The sequence below is a fragment of the Electrona antarctica genome, assembly GCF_951216825.1.
Source record: "Electrona antarctica genome assembly, chromosome: 2".
Lineage (NCBI taxonomy): Eukaryota > Metazoa > Chordata > Actinopteri > Myctophiformes > Myctophidae > Electrona > Electrona antarctica.
The window spans coordinates 61,276,517-61,298,981 of NC_136807.1; the positions used below are offsets into that span (position 1 = coordinate 61,276,517).

At 43.8% G+C, this 22,465-nt stretch overlaps 1 protein-coding gene across 2 annotated transcripts in view; it reads right to left on the reverse strand.

Annotated features, from left to right (window-relative positions):
• Positions 1–5,366, reverse strand: part of LOC306943732 (uncharacterized protein) — a 699,978-nt gene extending 694,612 nt beyond the window's left edge. The window contains exons 1-3 of one of the 2 annotated variants that reach the window (XM_079530264.1): positions 4,825–5,366; positions 2,771–3,007; positions 1,965–2,180 (exon numbers count right to left, since the gene is read on the reverse strand). In XM_079530264.1, coding sequence (XP_079386390.1) covers positions 1,965–2,180; positions 2,771–3,007; positions 4,825–5,113 — 742 coding nt within the window. In that variant the 5' untranslated portion in view covers positions 5,114–5,366. The remainder of the gene's footprint in view (positions 1–1,964; positions 2,181–2,770; positions 3,008–4,824) is intronic. The other variant, XM_079530263.1, reaches the window with a different exon arrangement.
• Positions 5,367–22,465: the final 17,099 nt, after the last annotated feature.

A 22,465-nucleotide genomic window follows, 5' to 3' on the forward strand; every position in this document is an offset into this window, starting at 1 on the left:
GAGTGAAAGCGGAAGATTATTCCAGTCAGATGGAGCTTTGTAGTGGAATAACCTGTGTCCAGATACCGAAAATATTCTGTTGGGAACCATACGATAGGGATGTTGTGTGTGTCTAAGTGGGTATGGGGATGTGAATGGTTTCAGGGACTATTTCAGGTATGAGGGGCAGTTGAAGTGGACGCATTTGAAAAGGGATACAGAATAAGAGCATGATGAACATATACAAATACATTACATCAGTAAATAGAATGCAGTAGAAAAAGGCAATACATATAAGTTAAAAAAGCCATGAGTTAAAAGTACAACACCAAAAAAAAGCAAAGCAAATACGTTAACTGACCAACCCCCTCCCTCCTCATCTCCCCCCCATGGCCCCCATTGATTCATTATATAGCCCAATGGCCCTTGGGATAAAGGAGTTCTTAAGTCTATCTGTGCTCCATGTCTGGGATAAAAACCTGTTACTGAATTTGCTCTTCTGAGAGTAAAGTGCTGTGTGCAGTGGGTGACTAACATCGTCCAGGATGGCTAGTGTCTTGGCCAGGGTCCTCTTCTCTGCCATCACCGCCACAGAGTCAGGCTTGGTCCCTGTCACCTTGCCTGCTCGCTTGATCAGTCTGTGTAGTCTGGCTGTGTCCTTCTGTCTGGCGCTCCCTCCCCAACACACCACAGCATAGAAAAGAACGCTGGAGACCACTGACTGATAAAACATCTGCAGGAGCTTCCTGCAGATGTTGAAAGAGGCCAGTGTCCTCAGGAAATACATCCTACTCTGACCCTTCTTATACAGTTTGTGTTGACTGACCAGTCCAGCTTATGGTCAAGCTCCACACCCAGGAACTTGTATGACTTGACCGCCTCGACCTCCACCCCCCCGATGGAAACAGGCTGAGGGGTGGGGGCGGGCTCTCCGGAAGTCCATCACGATTTCCTTTGTTTTGGAGACATTGAACTGGAGCCTGTTCAGGTGACTCCAGTCCACAAAGTTCTCAATCACTTTCCTGTACTGATGAAATGTATAGTAAATGATTACTATATTTACCCAGGGTATCTGGGCTAAGCTCAAGAACTTGTTTCCAGCCAGGCCCTGCTCATAGAACATTTCATCGTAGTGGTTCAATGCCTTGTTCAAGGGCACTTCAGCGGTGGTAATTTTAACTTGTCGGACCGCTGATTCGAACTGGCGACCTTCCGGTATCAAAACCGCTCCGCAATCCGTTCGGCCACCGCTGCCACATAATGTCGCCACATGGCGGCCATCTTGCTACAGGTAGCTCGTCCACTCATAGCATATTGTGTCTGTGGTGCATGTACTTTAATAACCATAACTAGCTCAATTTTCAACTGATTTTCAAACAGTTTGGTTTGTTATAAACGTCAGATGATACTGCATACTTATAATGGACTTTCATATAAAAAGGAATTAAGCAGATAAGCATCCTGAATCATAGCCACGATGATGGTGTAATAAACCAACCCGTTTGTAAATGTCTCAAGATTTCAGCGAGTTAAGAGTATTTTTGTTTGAGCTGATCACCAGCTACCATAGAACATACCCAAGAAGTTCACCAAAACACAAACATCAACACATCCATGTCTCCTTTCATTTGTGTCAGACTGACCCCAAGGCCCAAGCCAACGAACCAAACAAAAATGCTGATCAAAGGTAACATTTGAACCACAGAAAACACACATCATCACAACATCACATCAAACGATACAGGCAAGACGCTAACGTCATCAAAGGTCATCACAGGGCAATGATGGCAGCAAAATAAATACAATATATTTTCGAAAAATAAATATTTATTATAAAATATAAATGTCTGCATCAGGCAAGTGCAGGGCCAGCAGAGAACGCCTTGCTGGACCTGACGGCACACCACTGCTTTACACCCTCAGTACCGACCCACTTTCACCAATAGAAGAAAGAAGAAGAAGAAGAAAGAGTGCGTTAAACTTACTGAGATCCATGTGGTCTTCAGGTTCCTGTTTAAGGTGGTCTTCGGGTTCCTGTTTACGGTGGTCTTCAGGTTCTTGTTTAAGGTGGTCTTCTGGTTCTTGTTTAAGGTGGTCTTCAGATTCCTGTTTAAGGTGGTCTTCAGGTTCCTGTTTAAGGTGGTCTTCAGTCGTGGCTGGATAACTGATCTTCACCTGCAGACTGGACTCCACACACTGCTCTGGAATGAAGGAATACAATAAATACTAATAAGGACTTTGATGTGACATGGATATTAGTACATGGATAACAACTTTAAGCTGTTCCTGTGTCATGAACAAGGACTAGACTATAGAGACTATAAAGTTTAATATGATACTTTATAAACAGCCTAACACTCCTGTAGAAAACTGAACCAGACTAAATTCATTTATATTATGATTTGATTTTTACACAATTATAAATCTAATCTCAAAATGACACGTGCAGTGTGGGGTTGCTATAGAAATGGGTCAGTGACTTGAGCACTGTGTGTGAATCTGTCAATGAGTTTTGGTGGATTAAATGACAATTGCGGGACATGTTACACAGCAGATTTTTACTTCCTGACTCTCAGTTTCCGGCCAAATCGGCTTTCAAACTAAAAGTGCTCGCCATTGAGAATACAGGCGTGGCGGAGAGCCCTCCACCAGATGGAACTGTGGCACCGAAAGAGTTAAACACTTAAGCTGTATTTCATACTTTGGCTATTCAGAAATAGCAGATCTACAAGAGTCATAACATGTCGCTTGTTAGATTAGAATCGATAAAGTTATATTTTATTTGATTTACCTGAGAGAGTGTCACAGCTCGTCTCCCAGTGTAGTAATGTCAATGGTGACACATCATCCTCCTGTTCTTCTTTAATGTGTGGAGGTTGTGGTTCCTCCTGGACCAGACTGAATCTCCTCTGATGTTGTGGAGGTTGTGGTTCCTCCTGGAGCAGACTGGATCTCCTCTGATGTTGTGGAGGTTGTGGTTCCCCCTGGACCAGACTGGATCTCCACTTCTCATATTCAGATGAAACCTCTTTACACACAGACAGAAAGAGGAGAGAAGAGGTTAGCATCAGCTCAACAACTCCAATGCTTTTTATCATTAGATGACATTTATTCTCCTATTTATATCCGTTTTACAACGAGGCTACTGGAATAGGCAAGCCGTCGACTAGAAAAGGGTCTGTCTGTGTCCGCACTTGTTTAGTTTTTTCTTCATCAGAACATGAACAGGTATTTTAATTTCCCCCTCGTTTACTTCTTGTTAACATAATTAATTCGTAATTCTGGCTTTCACCAGATGTGCCCCCTCACTGCCGCCATTGGGAACTTCAGACAGAATCGGCCACAAACGGGATTAAAACAGTTCTTTATTGAAAACTGCGGACTACTACATTGCACAAGCACCCTGTAGGCCTCTCTAACATTTGGGGCATCAGGGTGAGCACCTTATATTTTACATTCGTACATGTTCAGAGCTCTAAGGGCTCAGCTGGTGTCTCTGCAGTGACCACAGGGTGGTATATCGATAAAATACATCCACAAGAGTCTAAATCTTTGGCTACCCCATACACATGCACACATACGAGTTCACCTCAGGTCAAATGCTTGGCTACGGTGTGTAGTACCAGCATTCAAATCTGAGGGTGGTAAAAAAAAATTCTGGCCTTCTTTGGCCCTTGGTTGTGGAACGACCTACAGTCCAGACTAAAAGTGGCTTTGAAAGTTCCCTTGAGAAGTTTCAAAAGGATGATGTTACTTGTACAGTCCAACATCTGCACATGTTTGGATGTGTACTAGCCAATGTTCATGTTTTTCTCCCAGTGTCAATTATCTAATGTAATCCTGGGTGCTACACCTCTGCCAACCTGGGGAGAGCGCACTGACCTCATGCTTCTTTTAATGCATGAGGAGTCCAAGCTGCTTCTTTTCACCTGACGGGGGAGTTTCCCCGACCGGACGTAGTGCGTGGAAGGAACACGTTATTCCAACCAGTTCCTTTCCCCTCCATCAGGCGCCCCGGCCCCAGGAGTCAGCCCAGCTCCTTATCCAGACATCAGTCATATCAAAACTTCACTATTGTAACTCTCTACCGGCATGTGCACTTAAGCCTCTCCAATTGATCCAGAATGCCGCAGCTAGCCTGGTCTTCAACCAGCCAAAATTCTCACATGTCTCCCCCCTTCTCCAGTCTCTCCATTGGCTCCCGGTCGCTGCCCACACAGAGTACAAAATTCTGATGCCGGACTTCAAAGCAACCAAAGGTATGGCACACCCATATTTCGCAAGTCTGTTCGAACCCTACAAACCTTCCCGCTCGCTCAGATCAGCCCACGCAGGGAAGCTGGAAGTACATTCATTAAAAACGCAGAGACAACGCTCCACACGTCCCAAACTCTTCTCCCTTCTGGCCCCAAAACCGCCGTAGTCTGAAAACACACACTATTCAGACTCCATTTTAGCCCGTAGCACATGCCCTAGCCTTGAAGACCTTACAGGTGTATGCATAAATGTATATATTTATGTAGACATAGCACACTATAGTATTAGTGCATAGTTTCATTATATTAATATTTCACTGTAAGCTTAGCTTACATATGAGTCTTGATGACTATTTTCATGTATTTGATGTATTACCATGTTTTGTGCTTGCTTATGGCAAGTCGCTCTGCCTAAATTGTACCTGCAGCGTGTAGTTTAGTGTTGTGCGTGTAACACACATACCTAGGCTACAGTGTGTAGTTTGGTGTTGTGTGTATAACACACATACCTGCAGTGTGTAGTTTGGTGTTGTGTGTGTAACACACATACCTGCAGTGTGTAGTTTAGTGTTGTGTGTAACACACATACCTGCAGTGTGTAGATCGATGCCCATATCAAAGTCAATGTTCAGCCGTTTGTTTTGTTTCTCCAGCAGAGTTTCTAGTGTCTCCATCTCTCTCTGGAAAAGGTTGACCATGAACTGTGCGGCTGCACTGAGGCGCTCCAACACAAACACTCTGACCCGACAAACATCACCGCTTGTTGTGTGTTTGTCCAAAACACACAATATGTCCTCTCCCACCACTGACGTCATGTGTTCATGTATCTTCAGCCGTACAGACTCCATTGGACTCGTTTTACCTCCTTTAGGAGACATTCACAATCACACCAAAGCTATTCCAAACTACCGCTGTTTTCTTGGCTTCAACGCCGATGAATGGAACTCGAAGCTGGGCTGAATGAAGGAGGAAACACCGCTGGAGAGCCGAGATGATTTCGGAAGAACCGACTTGATGTAACATAAACTTATATAATGTGTAACTGTTCCTATTGTAATATAGAATGTGTATTAAATACAATTATAACTTATAGAATGTGGAAAATGTCTATTTTCAACAACAACAACAAGCTTCTCTCCGATTACGCTGAAAACAAAGAACCAGTGTTGCCACATTGTGTGAGAGAAATAAGCCAACTCTTAAAGCCAAATCAAGAAAAACAAGCCAAAACAAACCCAATAATATGACCATATAATGCTAATAAAAAATATTTGATGCATTTATCATTATAAATACTATGTATATCTATGATAATTAATGTTTTGGTCATTTATTATACTAATAATTAGCCTTAAGACAAAAGTAGCGGGAAATAAGCAGACTTGGCAACCCTGCAAACAACACGCATCTACTTCCGGGTCAACGTGTCACACTGAGCATGCGCCGCTGCCGCTCTGCTGCCACCTGGTGGAGGAGGTGTGTAACTGTTACTGAATACATGTAAGGATGAATGGACTGCCTTCCACTAGCTTTAGGAATAAAATGCATGTTAAACACTGTTACTGAACACATGGATGGTGATGATGATTGACATTCTTTATTTATAGGAATAATAAACCCTTATCTCGTTTTCATTAAGGAGGTTCTAGACACAATATAGCATCCACCAAGATACCCATGTACCTGTCTAGATACTTCCTTAATGTTAACAAAGTCCACACCCACAACACCAGAGGGAGTGCAACGAACCATGTACAATCCAGATTCGGCACAAACAAGGGACTAAATTATTTCCGCTCCTATGCCACCAAAATGTGGAACGCCCTACCAACAGTCATTAAGACATGCAAAGGGCACCTACGGACGGCTGCAATTCAAAACTGGCCCCCGTAAAAATCTGAATCTGGCACAGGCAGGGTGATTACTGGCACAGGGAGGGTGATCACTGGCACAGGGAGGGTGATTTTTTTGAGGGGTGCTAGCCCCTCCTATATCCAGCTTTTGGTGTTTGTCCACAAACTTTGTCCGACACAAACATTCAATTCTCGTTGACAATGAATGGACAATATTACGTCATAGTCTATTTTACGTCATGATGACATGACGCTAATTGTGATTGGCCGGAATGAGATAATGTATGATGATAAGAGCGCCCCTCACTTCACACAAGTGTGATTTGTTTTGGTTGTATGTACAGTATGTTCTTCAAATGTTTTTTTATATTCCTCTAATTTGGTCTTTATGACGTCAATTTAGACTCTAGATGGATGTTAAAAACAGGTACAACTTTTCCAGTCTGGTTCCCCATAGGAAGTAGTGCTGCACAATTAATTGAAGAAAGATCGAGATCTAGATTCAGACACCTAGAGATCTTGGCCCTCATTTATCAACCGTGCGTACGCCAAAATATGGGTGTACGCCGAAATTACCGACATTTTCGGCATTTACGATTTGCGCCAACGTTTGATTTTGAACTTGAGCCAAGACAAAAACCACGTCTGGTCGGGAGCTGTCGTACGCTTTGTCATCGGCTGTTTTTCTGTCGTACACAAGCGGAGCAGCATTGTCTGAACTGCTGACAGGCATCTAAACATAGACAAATGTAGAAATAATAAGGATAAGAACTATTAAAAAAAAGTTGAATGGAATTCCTGTCTCCGTGTATCATTTCCACGTTTGAATCAGTATAGAATAGATTAATCAAATGATTACAATAATAATAATAATAATTATTATTATTATTATAATAATAATAATAATAATAATAAGAATCATTATTATTATTATTATCAGCAACATTGTCTGACCAGCTGAAAGGCATATATCTGCATGAACATAAACGAAGGTAGTAGGCCCAAATAAACAAGAGTTGAAATTCCTGTTTCCGTCTCATTTCCAATACGTTTGAAAGTATATAGATTAATCAAGTATCCTTCAGGATAATAATAATACTAATACTAATAATACTAATACTAATAATAATAATAATAATAATAATAATACTAATAATAATAATTATTATAGGCCTAAAGCCATGCACCCCGCATCAGCCAGGTGACAATAATCAAGTGATTTTAATTTGACCAATTACAAACATAAATGTAGATTCACGCACCTATTTAAATGAGCCTTGCCAGTCATCTGATCTCAACAATCATGGCATACCTGGCTCTGTTAGAGGACGTGAATGCAGCAGCAGCAGCAGAAGAAATTGAAAATGAGGATGAGCCCCGTGAACGGGCCCAACGGGTCTTCAGAGACCGGGCTGACCTCCTGGCAGAGGATGACGGATGGCTGATGAGCCGATTCCGTCTCCCAAGACATGTGCTGATCGATTTGTGCAACAGGCTTGATCCCCTGTTGAGGAGGAGCACCAGGCGCTCACGCGCCATACCTGTCCATATACAGGTGCTGTCCACGTTGGGGTGTCTGGCCACCGGGACTTTCCAACGTGAGATCGGGGATAGGTCTGGCATCTCACAGCCCTCCATCAGCCGAATGATGCCCTCAGTGTTGGAGGCTATTAAGTCCCTCACTGAGGAGTACATTCGGTTCCCATTCGTTGACGACCAGCAAACCGTGATTAAGAGAGACTTTTATGAGATTGCTGGTCTTCCGAATGTGGTTGGCGCGATTGATTGTACTCATGTGCGTATTAAACCACCATCGGATAATGATTATGCAGAGCCGGACTTACCGTTGGGCTAGGGTGGGCTGAAGCCCGGGGGCCCACGACTAGAGGGGCCCCCGAAAAAAAAAAAAAAAAAAGAAAAAAAAAAATTATATATATATATATATTTTTTTTTTTTTTTTTTTTATAACTAAAGTATTGAAATCCAATTGACCAATTCAAGTGAAATGTGTGTATAGTTATTGTATTTAGTTGTATTATGGTTCATTGAGAGAGAGCTTCTCTCTGCACTGCCTGTCTGCACTGCAGTGCTCACTGCTGTGGGGTAGCTAGCTATAGCCGTGGAAAGCATGATCCGGTCTAAAGCCCGCCTACTGTCTGTGTCCGGTATCAAGGGCCCCCCCCACCCCCCACACACACCAGTGACACCACCATTTCCGTATCTCCACCCAAGATCCACCCAGGCCCGGAGGTGAGGTCAGTTCACCTGTCATTTAGGCGCGACATCTGTCTGTCTGTTGTGAATCTTGAGACAACATTATGGCGGATAACGCTAAGAAGAAAGAAGACAATGAAGGTCCGAGTCGTCCTCGTCCGAGTGGACACCAAAAAAGAAAAAAGAAAGAAGAAAAAGACGAACGTAAAAAGGTGACACTGAGCAAAATGAGGAAACTTACGGGGTTCTTCACACCATTTAATTTAGCGACAGCTTCAGCGGCTGTTGCTGAAGCCGCTTCTGAAGCAGCAACACTGCCGACAACAAAGCATGATGAACGGCTCGATCCCAACAACAACAACTACATCTCCAGTGACGAGGTGGAACTGGGAACGCTATCTGCTCCCGTCGTTCCTGATGAAGATGATGAGCAGGTCGGTGTCTATAAGTGTCTAAACCTAAAGCCTTGCTCAGAATGGTTTTGATTTGGAGCCAGGCGTGTAGGCTAATAAATGCACAAAAATGACCATTTAGGTGGCGGTGGTGGTGAATGACTCCATCGGTGAGGAGGAGGTGGAACGATCTGCTCCTGATGATGAAGATGATGAGCAGGTTGGTGCCTTGGCCCTGGCTATAAGCCTTGCATTATAGTTGCATACTTGTTTTGTTTTATTTTGGCGCCGGCCCGGGTGCAGTGTCTGTATGGGTAGCCAGTTCGTTGTAGCCTAATTATGCACATTAAAGCGTTTTGGATAAAAGCGCTATATATAGGCCTAATAGTAATAACTTTAACTAGCCTGCCTAATAAATGCACGGATGCGACATTTTTTAGGTGGTGATGGTGAACCTAGGCAACGAGGGGGAGGTTGAGCCGGGGCCCTCTACCCAGTCTGAAGCAGATGAGGGTGAAGCTGGCACTGCCCAAATAGACACCAACACGGAGGAGGATTCCTATAACAGTGACCCTGCTCGCTGGGGTAACATTGATGACAGAGTTCAATCATACTGGGCTAAGAAGGGACCCGAGTCCTGTCAAAATAAGGAGGCGGACACCAAAGCATCTGAACGTCAATATAAGGATCAGAGGAGATTTTTCTCCAAATCCCTTTTCAACCGTGTGCTCCAAAACGGCGAGTGTGTGCCCAGAGAATGGCTGCTTTATTCCCCGTCCACTGGTTCCGTTTTTTGTTTTGCATGCCGACTATTTGGTTGTGGAAATAATACGCAGATGGGCCCTTTTCAATGTGGTTGGAGTGACTGGAAACGTGCCTCGGACAGCATTCCAAAACATGAGAACAGTGACAGCCACAGGAATGCGATGTTAGCATACATTAAACGTGCATCAGATATTGGAGTAATTGACACTGAATTGAGAAAACAGCTGGAGTCGCAGTATACATACTGGACAGATGTACTTAGGAGAGTAGTGGCAGTTGTAAAAATGTTGTCAGAGCGGGGAATGCCTTTACGGGGTACTAGTGAAATAATTGGCAGTCTTGACAATGGAAATTACCTGGGCATCATTGAGGTAATAAGTGACTTTGACCCATTTTTGAAGACACACATCGAAAAATATGGTAATGCTGGATCAGGTAAACCATCATATCTTTCCTCGACCATATATGAAGAATTAGTTAAGATGATGGGGGATCGAGTATTATCAGATATTATCAGTGAAATCAAAATGTCCAAATACTTCTCAATTAGTGTTGATTCAACCCCCGATGTTTCACACACGGATCAGCTCACATTCATTTTGCGTTATGTGTCACCCGAAGAAGGTGACATTCATGAACGCTTCATAAAGTTTCTTCCTATAGTTGACCACACAGGGGAGGGTCTCTGTAAGTCCGTGATCACGGTTTTGGAGGAGATGGGTATTGAAATAGGCAATTGCAGGGGGCAATGCTACGATAATGCTGCAAATATGTCCGGAGTTTATAAAGGCTTACAGTCTCGCATGAAAGAGATAAATCCCCTAATTGAATGGGTCCCGTGCGCAGCTCACACGTTAAATCTTGTTGGTGTCAACAGCGTCAACTGCTGCTTAGAGACAGCTGAATTTTTCAACTTTGTACAAAAGTTGTTCAACTTCTGTTCCAAGTCAACTGCTAGATGGGCAGTCGTAACTGCAGGACTGCAGGCTAATGAAAATAACCGCATTGAAACACTGAAATCTCTCTCCGACACCAGATGGGCTGCACACGCACAAGCGACACATGCGCTGTGCATAAATTATGCAAATATTCAAGCCTCACTTAAGAGCATTGCCGATAACGAGATCATAAACCGTTCATATCGAGATGAAGCAAGGTCGCTTCACAACAAAATGAACAAACTTGAGGTTGCTTTTCTATGCAATATGTGGAATTGTATTCTCCAGCGTTTTCATAAAACAAGTGAGGCGCTACAGACTGTGCGTCTGGACTTGTGTAATGCAGTTGATTTGGTCAGATCGCTGAGAGATTATGTCGCAGGCTTGCGAGATAATTTTAATGTATTTGAGGAACAAGCTAAACATATGTCTCCAACAGTATCACAACTTTACAAAGGAGACATAGAGAGACAAAAGAAACGTACAGTGCGGGCGGATGAGTCCACAGAACATGAGGTTAATTTAGCAGGCAAAGAAAAGTTCTCCTCTGGTGTCTATTTGACTGTTATGGACCGATTAGTAGCAGAACTAGATCGCAGGTATCAGTCTTATAATGAACTGAATAATGTGTTTGGCTTTCTGAATAAAATTTCCTCTCTCTCTGCACAACAGCTGCGCAAAAGCGCAGCTGACCTCCAGAGGCGATATTCAACTGACTTGGGGGTAGACTTTGTTGAAGAGATTGTCCAATACCAAGCATATATTGGGGATGATACTTCTAATGCAAGAGAGCTTTGCCAGACCATGAGGAAAAGAAAAGCGACTGGCATCTTCCCAAATGTAGACATTGCTCTAAGGCTTTACTTGACTTTACCTGTGAGTAATGCGAGTGGTGAGCGCAGTTTTTCTAAACTGGCACTCATAAAGAATAAATTGAGGTCCACAATGGGACAGGAGAGGCTAAATAGTCTGACTGTGATGTCATTTGAGAGTGACATCCTCCGCAAATTGGATTTTAGTGACGTGATTAAGGACTTTGCTCTGAAGAAATCCAGGAGAAAACACTTCACAATGTAACATTATATTGTAATTGTAAACAGTTCATATTTTGATGTCTTGTTCGGAACAAGTTGTTCATGTACAGTAAACTGTTTGCAGCAGCATTTCTCTTGAAAGAAGCATTAAAAATACTCAAGCTTTCACATAGCATACTATTGCTTTATTGCTCATCTCTTTTACTGTGATTTTAATATCAGATTCAGAGCACATTGTGAAATATTTTGCTGTAAAACTGCATTAGTGCACTATTGCCTACTAGTGGCTGCATTCATTCAGCACCATGGACAGCGACTAGTCTGTCTGCCTGCCTGTCTGCCTGCCTGCCTGCCTGCCTGCCTGCCTGCCTGCCTGCCTGCCTGCCTGCCTGCCTGCCTGCCTGCCTGCCTGCCTGCCTGCCTGCCTGCCTGCCTCTCTTTTTAGGGGCCTGGGTACCCCAAAATGAAAACAAAATAGCCCAAATTTTTTTTGTATAACATTTACTACATTTTCGGTGGGACTTGTGTTCTAGGTGACAAAGGCTATGCAATGGCTGACTATTTAGTCACGCCATTGCAGGATCCTGCGACTGCCCAGGAGCGCAGTTTCAATGCCGCTCACATAAAAACCCGTGGTACAGTGGAGCGCTGCATTGGCCTGCTAAAGGGTGAGATGCTTGGTCACATGTGTATACTAGTAGCCTAGCTCTTTATTTTCTGACATTTATTATTTGTATATTTACGTTTCATGCATTCGTTTGTATCAAAGGCAGGTGGATTTGCTTGAGCAGCAACGGGGGCACGCTGTTGTATAAGCCAGTGAAGGCATGCAATATCATCTTGGCCTGTGCGGTGTTGCACAACATCGCCCTGGTCAACGGCGTGCCCCTGGACGAAGACGTTGTCCAGCCAGATGAGCCGATGCCCATAGACCCCCCACCGGAAAACCCCTACCCGGGGGCTAGACAGAGGAGAGAGGACCTCATAAGGCGGTTCTAAAAAAGTAAGTTAAGTATACAGTTTGGAATTGGCCCAGATACGTTACACATGTTAAAATGCACTTCACTTTTTCTCACTTCATTCAAAGAGGGTTTAAAAACATTGGCATATAACAGCAAAGGCAACGAATTGAAATATGGGCACCTATAAGCTCGATGTAAAATCAAGGCATATAGCAAAAAAGACCCTTGTTTAATAAATACTCTTTGCACAATGTTTACTCCCAATTTTTTATTTATTTAGTTGGCTGCCGACTCTATCCACACTCTCCGTGAGGTTTATAATAGATCTATTGATTTCCCTCAGGGCCTGAACAATATCACGCTGCCCGGCCAGGACCGCGTCGTTCAACACCAGGGCTGTTGCCTGAGCCTGGCGTGGGGGACCTGCAGGAGCAGAGGAAGGGCGCGCGCTCTCACCGCGAGCTCCCGCACTGCTGGCTGGCTCTGGAGCGTTGGGAGATGGACGCACTCTGCCACCGTGCGCCCCCCCTCCCGCACTGCTGGCTGGCTCTGGAGCGTTGGGAGATGGACGCACTCTGCCACCGTGCGCCCCCCCTCCCGCACTGCTGGCTGGCTCTGGAGCGTTGGGAGATGGACGCACTCTGCCACCGTGCGCCCCCCCTCCCGCACTGCTGGCTGGCTCTGGAGCGTTGGGAGATGGACGCACGCTGCCACCGTGCGCCCCCCCTCCCGCACTGCTGGCTGGCTCTGGAGCGTTGGGCGCGTGAGGGGATGGACGCGCACCGCCACTGTGCGCACCGCTGCTGTGAGCTGGTGGCTCAACACCACTGCAGCTAGGTTGCTCTGAAATGGGATAGGCGTAATAAATAAATAAAAACTTCAACCCGTATTTGAATGTGTGAATGTTGTACTCATTTCCTATAGGGTCCAATGATAGGTTTTGATTACTGGTATATGATATAGGCTAGTTTACTTACCATCATCAGACACGGCAGTGTCGCCGCCGGGCACCTCCAGTCCCTCAATAGACTCGGGTCCTATAATGGATACAATACGTTGCTCCACCTCCGTGAGAGTGAGGTCTGGATCAGTCTGGTCAGAGGATCACAATGGAAATAAAATGAGCTCCCGATTTTTAAGCAATTACATTTAATCAACCCGTTAATTTTGTCTCAAGTAAACAATCAACAATGTCATATAACATATAGCTTTATACCTGACCACCACCAGTCAGCAGCTGAGCCTGGCGGATCTGGGACGCTTTTTTTTTTGTCCACATTTTGATGTCCGACCACTTCTTCTTGACCTAATGAACGGTATAAATTAGCCCTTTTCCAAATAGGCTATCACATATGTATTTATTATTCAAATCTATAGATTCTATAGATTTGTATATCCAAGTATATTCAAGCATGTCAAACAAACCTCTGCTCTTGTCCTTAACACCTGGGAGTCGGTGATGCGAGTCCACACCTTTGTTTTTTGTCATTCCCGATACCACTATTGGCGCCGGCAAATAGCACTTTTTTGTTCAGATCCACCTCGGTTGTGAGAACGTCGATTTCGGCCTCGGAATAATTCAGTTTCTTTGCCGTCTTCCGTTCGGCCATTGCTGCAAAACCGAGGGCGCGGCTTGATTTTATAGGGCGTGCCAGATTCATTTCAGCCATCACATTTATTACTGCTAGGAATGAAATTAGGAAGGATCAGCTGTTTGCGATCACTTTATAAATGCCGACCCGACGTGGGTGTACTACGAAACCTACACTCGAATTCGGGGCAGATTTTACACTCAATTGATACATGAGGGCCATACAGTGTACTGTATGGGACCTGCACAGTTCTATCAAAAAAAGGAAAAGGTTGGTTAATCAAATTGATTCAACTTATATAAAAATAATAATCTGGGTTATTTACTCGCTTTCACCTTGTGACACCTCATTGACAGCCGTGTTGTTTTCAGTGGTGTTGCTGGTAACTATAGTAGCAATGTCACTATCTCCAGAATCACCTCATCTTCACTTTCCTCTGCAGAAAAGTCTGACTCTGACTCTGAGGAAGAGTCATCTGCTGCAGTGGCTGCAAGGCCACTAAGAACATTTGAACATACTCTTTTTCCTATGTAGCTAGGCGGGAAATAGCTGTTTTCAATACATGATAGTTCAGTTGGTGATGAAAGCATGAAATTTGGCACAGATGACCTTCATATGACCCTAATCGATAATCAACCTCCGGCCACGCAGAATTCCAATTTTTTCAAGGTGGCCAGCCAGTTTTAAAAATGGCTGCAACTGTACATACGTTTTTGGACTATATGACTTTGCTGGGGCTGTAAATATTTTATTTCCCCTCAATTTGATATAAGAGAATATGTTCTGGAGGTATTTATACCAAGTACGATATAAAAAGTAACATTAGGTTCCAATATGGCGCCATGTTTTCCAATATGGCTGCCAATAAACTGTATAAATGTACATCTGCTTATGGTTAATGCACAGTTGGTGATACAAACGTGAAATTTGGCACAGATCACCTGTATGACACCCTAATTCATAATCAACCTTGGGCAATGCAGAATTCCTACATTTTTCAAGATGGCCGCCAGTTTTCAAAATCGCTGCAACTGGACCTACGTTTTGGATAATATCACTTTGCTGGGGCTGAATCTTTGATTTCCCCCTAATTTTGATATAAGAGAATATGTTCTGGAGGTATTTCTACCAGGTAAGATAACAAAATTACATTAAGTTCCAATATGGTGGCATGTTTTCCAATATGGCTGCCGATAAATTGCATAACTGTACTACTCATGATTCATGGCTCATGGTTAATCCACAGTTGGTGATACAAGCATGACATTTGGCACAGACCATTATACCACCCTAATTGGTAATCAACCTCGGGCCATGCATAATTCAAGATGGCCACCAGGTTTTACCAGTTGAAACTGGGCCTATGTTTTGGACTATATCCTTTTGCTGAGACTGTAATATTTTTTTATTTCCCCCTCATTTTGATATAAGAGAATATGTTCTGGGGGTATTTCTACAAAGTAAGATCAGAAATAACCTTAGGTTCCAATATGGTGACATGTTTTCCAATATGGCTGCCGATAAATTGCATGAATGTACATCTGCTCATGGATAATACACAGACCGGATACAAGCATGAAATATGGCACAGATCACCTTTATACCACCCTAATTGGTAATCAACCTCGTGCCATGCAGAATTCCTCAATTTGGGAAGATGCCTGAAGCCCAAAAGCCCAATTGACAAGTTTTTATTGTGTTATTGCAGTACCAGGGTACACTGGTTGACACTATAGCTGTGATACTCAGCATGGGGTTCAATGCTAATACATTTTCTAGTTTCCTAAATGCTGTTTAGCTTGCCCCAAATTAAAGTTAAACAGCCGCACCTGAATTGACATGATGTGCCAGCGCGGGAGAGCCGAGCCAAGGAAGACAGGGCTTTAGTCTTTCGGAAGGTGTACAGATCATATAGGAAATTCATAGCATTGGATGAATGATCGGACTGGGGGTAGGATAGTGATGTTACTGAGCCCAGCCCAGTTGTATCCCATAATTATTGTAGTGTATTTTTTGCCAGGTGGAAACCTGGCATACAACAGCTCATTTTATTTTAGTGACCTAGTCATGATTGACTGCCCCTATTAAAGCCAATGTATGTGGTCAGACTCCCAGTCTGACCACATACTCTGAAATGCCGCTTAAGCTATATGAGACTTGTGTAGCAAATCGCGTAGTAGCAACCTAGTCATGATTGGCTGCCTCCGAAGCCCTCACACGACGCAACGCGGCCATAACAAAACACAGTGATTGAACTAACAAAGTTGTTTTTACAAAATGAATTGCATGCCAATTCATTTTGACCCCAGGCAACTTGATGATGGAATTCAGTTGACACTTGAACAAAGCTACATACCAAGACCCATGGTAACAGTTAAAAACATCAACATTGGAAAGAAAAAGGAAGTTAATATCAGAAGAGAAGTGTAAAGTATCTTCGGCTAAATTCACTCGCAGCAGCCTTAAAAGTAACATCTGCCCATTTGCGCCACATTTTAAAGTGATTTGGTAGCTTTTGAATGACCTGTAACAAGACAGACAAAACTAAGAATCTGCACAAAGCCATAACTGCATACCAAGCTGCAAAGATGTGCCAAAAACCTTCACCAAGCTTTATCGGATCTAAGTTTGTGTATGGTGATGGTGACCATATTTCAAAATATGCCACGCTATTTGAACCTAGGTCATTGAAAACCTAAATGGATCCTGTGTATGGTAATTATTAATACAATTATTATTTAAGCACATGTGGTGTTGGAGCTCATGTTATAAGATCATGTGGATTAACCATAATCATTTATCGGCAGCAATACTGGAAAACATGACGCCATATTGGAACCTAATGTTATTTCTGATCTTACTTGGTAGAAATGCCTCCAGAACATGTTCTCTTATATCAAAATGAGGGGGAAATTAAAAAATACTGCCCCTGCAAAAGGATATAGTCAAAAACGTAGGCCCAGTTGAAGCCATTTCAACTGGCAAAAACTGGCGACCATCTTGTAAAATGGAGGAATTATGCGTGGCCCGAGGTTGATTACCAATTAGGGTGGTATAAAGGTAATCTGTGCCAAATGTCATACTTGTATCACCAACTGTGGATTAACCATGAACAGATGTACAGTTATGCAATTTATCGGCAGCCATATTGGAAAACATGCCACCATATTGGAACTTAATGTTATTTTGTATCTTACTTGGTAGAAATACCTCCAGGACATACTCCCTTAGGTGGAAATCAAAGATTCAGCCTCAGCAAAGTGCTATAGTCCAAAATATAGGTCCAGTTGCAGCCATTTTTAAAACTGGCGGCCATCTTGACAAATTTAGGAATTCTGCATGGCCCAAGGTTGATTATGAATTAGGGTGTCATGAAGGTGATCTGTGCCAAATGTCATGTTTCTATCACCAACTGTGCATTAACCATGAGCAGATGTACATTTATGCAGTTTATTGGCAGCCATATTGGAAAACATGCCGCCATATTGAAACCTAAAGTTATTTTGATCTTCTCTTATATCAAAATGATGGTGAAATCAAAGATTTACAGCCCTAGCAAAGTGATATAGTCCAAAACGTATAGGTCCAATTGCAAACTGGCGGCCATCTTGAAAAATGGTGGAATTCTGCGTGGCCCGAGGTTGATTATCAATTAGGGTCATATGAAGGTCATCTGTGCCGAATTTCATGCTTTCATCACCAACTGAACTATCACATCAATTTCCCGCCTAGCTAATGTGGGCTCTCACTATTTCCAGCTTGACGCTCTTCTTACCATGTTGCTGCAATGCATGCTTGGACAAGTATTTGTCCAACTCAGACAAAGTTTGGACAATTGGTCTTGTCTGTATAAGTCTTCCCAATCATAGTCATCATATGAATTCACCTCTGCCTGACCTTTTCTGTCCTGCTTTTCTGCAGATCTCTTAGTCTTCATCATTTTAATTTGTTCTATGTGTTGTACATATTCACATACGCTACGCTCAGCAACAACATACTTCTGTGAAAACTCTGAGATGGAGACAGGATTGTCAAGTTGCACTTCTAGACGTTCAAACGCCTTCTTAAGTTGAGCTCGTGGCTGAAAGTCATCTGGCAGTCGATCAGCAATTGGGGTTTTGTTGTACGGGCGATACTTCAAATCTGGCAGTCTTTGGTTGTCTGGATAAGGTCTAGGGATCCTTGCTATTGGTGGACCAGAGATGGGATGTGAGGTGCAAAAGTCACAGTGAGCTCCTCCAGATACTGTGGATTGAGAAAAAGGATATATCGGCATATGTTGTCTTTAAATGCAATACAGGAATATCTACAATAGATCACAACATTGAATACTAGCATTCCTATTCTGAGGGAACAAGTCTTACTATATGCCATATGTTAATGCCTGTTTGAGGAGCTTACACTAAAACTGATCGTCAGACAGTGATTTAATAGAACACACTTCTGATGGAACGTGCTAATGTGCGTGTGAACGATCAGTGAGTCAGACTCCCAGGAAAATAGCTGTGAGTGCTGGTACTAATGGCCGTCTTTGTATCACAATAGTTTGGCCATTATTGTTACATTAAATCCACTGCTAATGCCTACCATCTACAATCTCACAATATGTTGCAACCTTGTAGATTGGCCATTTCAGGGAGAAAGTACACTGAGCCCATCCCATGCTCCCAATAACCAACACTGTGCAAACTCACCATTGCAACTTCCCTTCAGGTACTCCATGTATAGTTCACCAATCTCAAAATGAGTCTCAAAGAAACATTCAAACTTTTGAAAGTAACTATGGCCTGGAACAGCTGCTCTCTGTAGCTTGTTGGCTCCCATATACTGCAGCAGATACTTGCGGTTGTAGAAGAAGTGGTCTTCTGCAAAAAAACAAAAACATACATACACAAACATTACTCCATTTTGCCACACACACACACACACACACACACACACACACACACACACACACACACACACACACACACACCTGGATTGCACCAAAGTACCTTGTTTTTCCACAGTAAATGCATGTATGCATGGTGCAGGTGACTTGTCAATGCGGAGTCTGATTTCTTCTGTCGCAGCCCAAGCGTTCTTTTCCATCATCTGCTCTGCATGATCTACTAGGTCTGACACAGTCATCGTGGAGATATCAGTTCCTGACAAACCATGGGTAGCAGAAAAGGTCTGCCACTGGATTGCACCTCCGTCACAGATCGCTTCACCTGAGGGTCAAACAATTTGAAATTAACCATGGTGTTGCATAGTCAACATGGATGGTCAATGTTGCATCTGATGCACTTGTGTCTTACAACAGAAAAGTTATTTACGGTCCGTGTATTTTACGGCCATTTCAATTCTAATTTCGTATCTGCAGATACGTATTCAGAATACGGTTTGGTGTTCTGAATACTGTTTGTCAAATATAGAAATGGTAAATTAAAACATAGAATACGGTTCGTTTTCTGAATACTGTTTAGAAATGGTTCATTAAAAACGTAGAAATAGGTATTTAAAACGAAAATATAACCCGATTCTATATCTTCGTTGGTGTCGTTGGAAACAGAATTAAGAATTCAAAACAAGACACACTGCGACCTGTACTGTGTTCTGTGGTTCATTTCTCCGCTCCGTCCCTCCCTCTCCCTGAAAAGGGGGCGGAGGCGTGGCCACGGCCGTCTTGAGTGACAGGCAGGCTGTGCTGCTGTTACTGCAAGCAGACACAGGCAGCGCTGTTGACGATCGCACCAGGCGATATTATATTTAATGTATCCTTTATTATATTTATTTAAACAACAATTTAAATATATTAGCGTGCTTTTAGATCACACTTTAACGCACTGCTGTTATTATATGAACCTGGGGGACATAGAACCTGGGGAACATAGGGATGATGACCCCATTTATCTTCTGGATGATTGAACCCCAATGGAAACGCACTGATTAAACATCCTCATATTGAATTGAACCTATCAATAAAGTATTCAATAGATAGGTAGATCGATAATAAAAAACATTGATAGATAGAATAAAAACAGCCTTTCTAATTATGCTAAGGTATAGGCATACCTCGTATTTTTATAGATAGAAAGATATGGATGAATGGATGGAGAGAGAGAGAGATGGATTCAATAATGCATGGGTGGGGGATCGAATCGTGTGGACCAGAACCATTGCAAGATGCTGTAGCCATACTCTGTCGTCAACCCTAAGCCATTCCAGCCTGTCAAAGTGGGCTGCAGGGGTGAGGTGGGTTCGGGGAGTGATGGTGGTGGTGGGCTGGCTGGGTTAATACAGGTATCTGTGACTGTGAGATCTCCCAAGTCCTCAGTTGCGCTGGCTCGGCATTCGGCACATTTGGCATACGACGGAATCACTAAAACTTTCGGCATTTATCATTCCAGCATGAATGAAAATGTTTTAATATCAGGTCAGGTGTAGGCTTTGTCCACTACACCTGTTTTTCTGTCGTAGACAAGCGGAGCATTGGGAGCTAATTGACTGACCAGCTGACAGGCTGTCACAGACATCTGCACTCCTAAAACGTACCATGTTAAAACTGTTAATGGCTAATCTATCTATCTATCTATCTATCTACCTACCTACCTACCTACCTACCTATCTATCTATCTATCTAGGGCAAAAGCTATAACAACCTGATTACCGGGTGTGCCAAACCTTTCTCAGTTGTTTCTAATATGATTTTTGACGTATAATCTAATTCTGCCTTGTACATTTTTGTATCGCGCATAGTTAATTTGATCAAATATAATATATATTTATGTGAAATGAGGTTTTAAGGTGAGATTAGAAGATCAATTATGCAAACGAGGTCATTCTTTAAATGTATTGTTAATGTATGAATTATTCTGTAGATGAACAACACATCAAAGCAGATATTTGCCTAAATATGGTTCTGTGCAATACTTTGTGCAATATTAACTTGCATGTGTATCATTTTATAAACTCATTTTCATATTTGTTTAATTGAAAAGCTAAACTGATTGGAGAAAAAAACACAACATGGTACCAATTTTTTGTGAGCTAATAATCACGGTGTGCTAGCTTAGAAGCTTGACCTGTGTATTTAAGGTAAACACATTTTGCAGTGTAAGAAAATCTAGCATGTTTATTGTGATTAATCAGTATATATTATGCATATGTAACAACATGTACAGTCAGACTTAAAGATTCAGACTCAAAGCGATCATATTTATGCAATTGTTGAGAGGGGGACACTGAGGGTCTGTCTGTCTGTCTGTCTGTCTGCCTGCCTGCCTGCCTGCCTGCCTGCCTGCCTGCCTGCCTGCAAGCCTGCGTAACTTCTAGCCTGCCTAACTTCTGGAGGGACACTGGGGGGGACACTGGCCCGACACTGGAGGTCACTGGGACACTGGCTGGGGAGTCGCTGGGGGGACACTGGTTGGGGGGGTCACTTGCTGGGGAGTCACCCCAGTGACCCCCCCACCAGTGTCCCCCAGTGACCCCCCAGCCAGTGATCCCCCCCAGGGTCCCCCAGCCAGTGACTCCCCAGCCAGTGTCCCCCCAGTGACTCCCCAGCCAGTGTCCCCCAGTGACTCCCCAGCCAGTGTCCCCCAGTGACCCCCCAGCCAGTGACTCCCCAGTGACCCCCCCAGCCAGTGTCCCCCAGCCAGTGATCCCCCCAGGGTCCCCCAGCCAGTGACTCCCCAGCCAGTGTCCCCCCAGTGACTCCCCAGCCAGTGTCCCCCCAGTGACCCCCCAGGCAGTGTCCCCCAGCCAGTGTCCCCCCAGTGACTCTCCAGCCAGTGTCCCCTCAGTGACTCCCCAGCCAGTGTCCCCCCAGTGACTCCCCAGCCAGTGTCCCCCAGTGACTCCGCAGCCAGTGTCCCCCAGTGACCCCCCCAGTCAGTGACTCCCCATTGACCCCCCCCAGCCAATGTCCCCCAGCCAGTGACTCCCCAGCCAGTGTCCCCCCAGTGACTCCCCAGCCAGTGTCCCCCCAGTGACTCCCCAGGCAGTGTCCCCCAGTGACTCCCCAGCCAGTGACCCCCCCAGTGCCCCCCCCCCAGCCAGTGTCCCCCAGTGTCCTCCAGTGTCGGGCCAGTGTCCCCCCAGCCAGTGTCCCCCCCCCAGTGTCCCTCCAGAAGTTAGGCAGACTAGAAGTTACACAGGCTTGCAGACAAGAGAGACAGACAGACAGATGTCCCCTCAGTGTCCCCCAGCCAGTGACCCCACAGTGTTCCCCAGCCATTGTCCCCCTCTCAACAATTGCATAAATATGATCGCTTTGAGTCTGAATCTTTAAGTCTGAATGTGCATGTTGTTACATATGCATAATATATACTGATTAATCACAATAAACATGCTAGATTTTCTTACACTGCAAAATGTGTTTACCTTAAATACACAGGTCAAGCTTCTAAGCTAGCACACCGTGATTATTAGCTCACAAAAAATTGGTACCATGTTGTGTTTTTTCTCCAATCAGTTTAGCTTTTCAATTAAACAAA